This window comes from Plectropomus leopardus, unplaced genomic scaffold (genome assembly GCF_008729295.1).
Source record: "Plectropomus leopardus isolate mb unplaced genomic scaffold, YSFRI_Pleo_2.0 unplaced_scaffold12206, whole genome shotgun sequence".
Lineage (NCBI taxonomy): Eukaryota > Metazoa > Chordata > Actinopteri > Perciformes > Serranidae > Plectropomus > Plectropomus leopardus.
The window spans coordinates 4626-8896 of NW_024612956.1; the positions used below are offsets into that span (position 1 = coordinate 4626).

Below are 4271 nucleotides of genomic sequence, written 5' to 3' on the forward strand. Positions count from 1 at the left end.
AAAGTAATAGTAAGATGTTTAAAAGATCTCTCAAGTCATTTACAATTTACAACAAAGAAAATAGAGTATTTTTTTAAAAATCATGAAAAAATCGCAGTAGGTTAAAGTGTAGTAAAAAAAAAGTAAAAGCATAGTATGTCAAAAAGTTGAGTTTTGAAATTTAAAAGAAATGCGTGAATAACCAAAAATTACGTCACCTCACTCTTTTCTAAATCACAGACTTAAAACTTATTGTATATTTAAATTTCTATTAATTAATATAATGTAATTTATTGTCTTTTTGAGATACAAAAAAAAATGCTTCGTCATGCTGCTGTGATCAGTTGAACATCAGAGATGATTTCCGTGAATAAGGGGGGCAGATTGCTGAGTCATTGTGTCACGATTTTGCTTCTCGCAGTCCGTGCTCGCTGATTGGCTGAGCGCAGTGACGTGACGCCTGTCGCGGGGGCGGTCCCGGTCGCGGGGTATAAATAGACGGAGCTGCTCGTCGTCCATCTTCACATCAGGGAGGAAACCGTGAGGAGTTCTTGCTTCAACAGTGTTTGAACGGAACTTCTTCTTTCGTCCTGCTTTTATTTCCTTCATTTCACCAAGAATCCGTTCCCGACTCGAAGAACCGTCTCTGCTTCAACACTACTGACCACGTCAGCGTAAAGCTTTATTTTTCTACCGATTTTTGTTAAGAAAAACTCAAGAATCGCCAGCCAAAATGGAGTCTCAGGTGCGTCAGAACTACCACCGCGACTGCGAGGCCGCCATCAACCGGATGGTGAACATGGAGCTGTTCGCCTCCTACACCTACACCTCCATGGTAAGACCGATGAATTTACCTTTTAAAAATACGTATTAATGCATGCACCTGATATGCGTTCAGTATTTGACGTCTTGATTTTTCTTTAGCCACATTTGCTAACTGACAGACTCCATGTAAACAGGAATAATAGTAAGGGACTGTTCGTTATTTATGGATTAGGTAGTGCATAAAGGAGTCATGTCAAACAGGCGGTCAATTTTTATTTATGATTTTTACTTTGGTTTAGGGAAGCTGCACATTTAAATACCTCTTTTTTGAGTTTAATTTACTGTACGATTAAAAAAAATCTCACTTTATTCGTTATCTCATCTTAAAGATTAACCAGCATGCACGACGAGAGGAAAAACCACGGCTTTCTTCAACTCCAGGATTTTGTCTTCACTCAACTTTAAATTTTAAAATGGAAAAGCTTCAAAAATCTAATCTAATTTTTGGTGGAGAGACAAAAACAAAGTCACACCCCAGCCGCCCCCCCATCTTTAAAAAATAGAAACAGTCCCCAAAAATATCCACTAATTGTATTTTTTTTCTGTAGTGATTGTGTTTAAGTAATGTAGTATTGCAGCTTGTTGTTAGTGTTTTTAAGTATTTTTTTTGCGTATTGGCAGTATTTTAGCTACAGGCATGTCATTGAGTTAAAAAAATGCTGTGTCATGCTTATGCTGCTTGTTTTTGTTATTTTTTCCGCCTCTATCTCAGCACTAGTCTGCGTCTAAACCGACTAGACATCCCGCAGTCGTGACTCACCTGGCAGCATAAATATTGTTTGTGAAATAATGACGGGCCTCCTAATCACTGTTTTTAACCCTCTCATGTCCCTCGCAGGCCTTTTACTTCTCCCGTGACGACGTGGCGCTGAAAGGCTTCGCTCATTTCTTCAAAGAGAACAGCGATGAGGAGAGGGAGCACGCCGAGAAGCTGCTGTCCTTCCAGAACAAACGCGGAGGACGCATCTTCCTGCAGGACGTCAAGGTCAGTACGGAGCGGAGAACGCCACGCCTTCGCCACACGCCGTGTTTGTTTACTGTAAATATTTCAGGATTACCATGATGTGTTGTGACGCTCCGTCCGCCCGTTTAGCTGAACAGAGGCCAATCGCAGCAGGCGGATACACGTTTGTGTTTTCGTTAAGGCAGATGTAAGATTTTTAGGTGTTTAGGACATTTCTAAAATTTTTGTACATTTTTACGACTTTAGGACATTTTAACAATTTTGGTGCTTTTCTGAGATTTCCAGACATTTAAGATGTTTCAAGGATTTGAGGACATTTCTCAGATTTGAGGACATTTTTAGGATTTTAGGACATTAGGACAAAAACGATTCCCAGTGTCAGTCACTTTTATTTTTATTGAGAAAATGGTCGAGGGGCCAGAATCGAGTGTCACGGTTGTACAGGACTCTGTGTTTGCGTAAATCTTCCTTGAATTGAATAATTTCAATTTTGTTGGGCAGAAACCGGAGCGTGACGAGTGGGGCAGCGGGCTGGAGGCCATGCAGTGCGCCCTGCAGCTGGAGAAGAACGTCAACCAGGCTCTGCTGGACCTGCACAAGCTGGCCTCTGGTCACGGAGACCCTCACGTAAGTCTGGAGAGTCCGTTAAGGGCTTAGTTTTGGGTTTTTTTGCAGCGAGGCGGTGTGAGGCCTCCTAACGAGCTGCTGGTCTGCCGCTCCTTCGGTCACTTCGTTTGTGTTGTGTAGCTTTTAACCCTGAAAAATGTGAGCATATTGGCTTTTTTTAAATTAAAAAAAAATGGGAAAAATGTAATGAGCAATTTGAGAAAACAACCAACAATTAGCAAGGAAACAGCAAAAAGTGCAAGAAAATCACCTGGAAAAAAAAGTCACACTGTAGCGAGAAAATCCATGAAAGTCATAGTTTAATTTAAGTGATAGAAAGATTTTAAAAAAGTCGTGGTAAAGTATACCATTAAAATGGCGTTAAATAAAAGTCACCGTAATAAGTCTAAAAATTCATAATAAACTTCATAGTATATTTTGGCATCAAGTTTCACAAAAGTCACAGTACAGGAAGTCCAAACATTTTATTTAAAAAAAGGTGTAGCGTAGTACGTCATAAAAATTTCATGGAAACAGTTATTTTAAAAAATCACACGTCAAAGTTGTACTGTCATAAGACATGAAATTTCACCGAAAATAAGGGACATACTTGAAAACTGGAAGAGTTTGTGAAAAAGAAAAAAACCCTTAAGTTAAGAGTTAAGCAGTTAAGAGGCATGTTCTTTTTTCCCCTAGACTTTTTCAAATAATTTGAGTCTGCAGTTTTTTTTTTTTTTTTCAATCTGTGAACATTTTTTTGTAAAGTTGCTCATTGCTTTTTTTCTCTTATTTTTGAAAACAAAAACACTTTTGCACGTTTGCAGAAGATTCAGAGGTTAAGTGAAAGAAGCACAAAATAGCGACTTTGCTCGAGGTTTCACGGTGCTGAACGCAGACTTCCTCTCGTCCTGTCCGCAGCTGTGCGACTTCCTGGAGAGCCACTACCTGAACGAGCAGGTGGAGGCCATCAAGAAGCTCGGCGACTACATCAGCAACCTGTCCCGCATGGACGCCCACAACAACAAGATGGCCGAGTACCTGTTCGACAAGCACACCCTGGGGAGCAGCAGCTAAAGTGGAAACGAGGTCGACGCGCGGGCTCCGGACTCGGCGTCGCCTTCCTGCTCCAGCTGTGCGTTCACTGATTTCACATCTAATCTGCTTAAGCCCACGTTTGTTGTTGGGCTGCGTCGCTGTTTTTAAATGTCACGTTATTCGGGCGTGGCTCCGCACGCGTTGCTGGTGAGCCTCCCTCTTGTGTGACGTTTTTTGATTGTGACCGTTTGTGATCTGTTCTTAATCTGATTAAACGTTTTGAGCTGGACTCTGGTGTCGGTGTGCGTCTGTCACGTGACCCGTTCGTACCGACCCAAAACGCTGCAGCTGATGTTTACACAAGAATCCAAAAAATCAGATTTTCATGAGGAAAATAGTGATACTATTCAAAAAGATTAATAAATACCATTTATTATGATGATAATACTCATAACAAAATAATAATAGTTATAATTACTATTATTGGTGGTAGTAGTACTATTAGTATTTAAAATAATGATGATAATTAAAGGAAAGAAGAGGTGACGAGAGTTCTGGCAATAAAAGAAATATATTTAAAAAATATTTTATTTTACTTTTGCTAATTTCCAGGTAACTTTTACAATAATGGCACAGGTATTTCTCACGAGGACTCCTAAGTTTGATTTTCTTTTTTTCTTCATCTTTTTGTCCCAAATATTTTACATAGTGTGAAGTAGATTTTAAATTAACCCTCTGAGGTCTGAGGTGACTCGCCTTATACTGGAAAAATTCGCACTGCAGCAGCTGAAAACGCTCAAAAGTAGGACTCAAAAAGCCAAAAAAGTGACTCATTACTCAAAGAAAAGATATAAATATCTCA

At 39.8% G+C, this 4271-nt stretch overlaps 1 protein-coding gene across 1 annotated transcript; it reads left to right on the forward strand.

Annotated features, from left to right (window-relative positions):
- Nucleotides 1-485: 485 nt before the first annotated feature.
- On the forward strand, nt 486-3698 carry LOC121963710 (ferritin, spleen middle subunit). The gene is made up of 4 exons (XM_042513970.1): nt 486-814; nt 1643-1789; nt 2270-2395; nt 3293-3698. Exons 1-4 carry the CDS (start codon nt 713-715, stop codon nt 3446-3448), a joined length of 531 nt encoding a protein of 176 aa, XP_042369904.1. The 5' UTR covers nt 486-712; the 3' UTR covers nt 3449-3698.
- The last annotated feature ends 573 nt before the right edge of the window (nt 3699-4271 follow it).

Excerpts from the sequence above, each read along its gene's own strand:
- LOC121963710 (XM_042513970.1), top strand. The coding sequence starts at position 713 with ATGGAGTCTCAGGTGCGTCAGAACTACCACCGCGACTGCGAGGCCGCC. Across the intron at positions 815-1,642 it reads CCTACACCTACACCTCCATG|GCCTTTTACTTCTCCCGTGA; the intron begins GTAAGACCGATG and ends TGTCCCTCGCAG. Across the intron at positions 2,396-3,292 it reads CTGGTCACGGAGACCCTCAC|CTGTGCGACTTCCTGGAGAG; the intron begins GTAAGTCTGGAG and ends TCCTGTCCGCAG.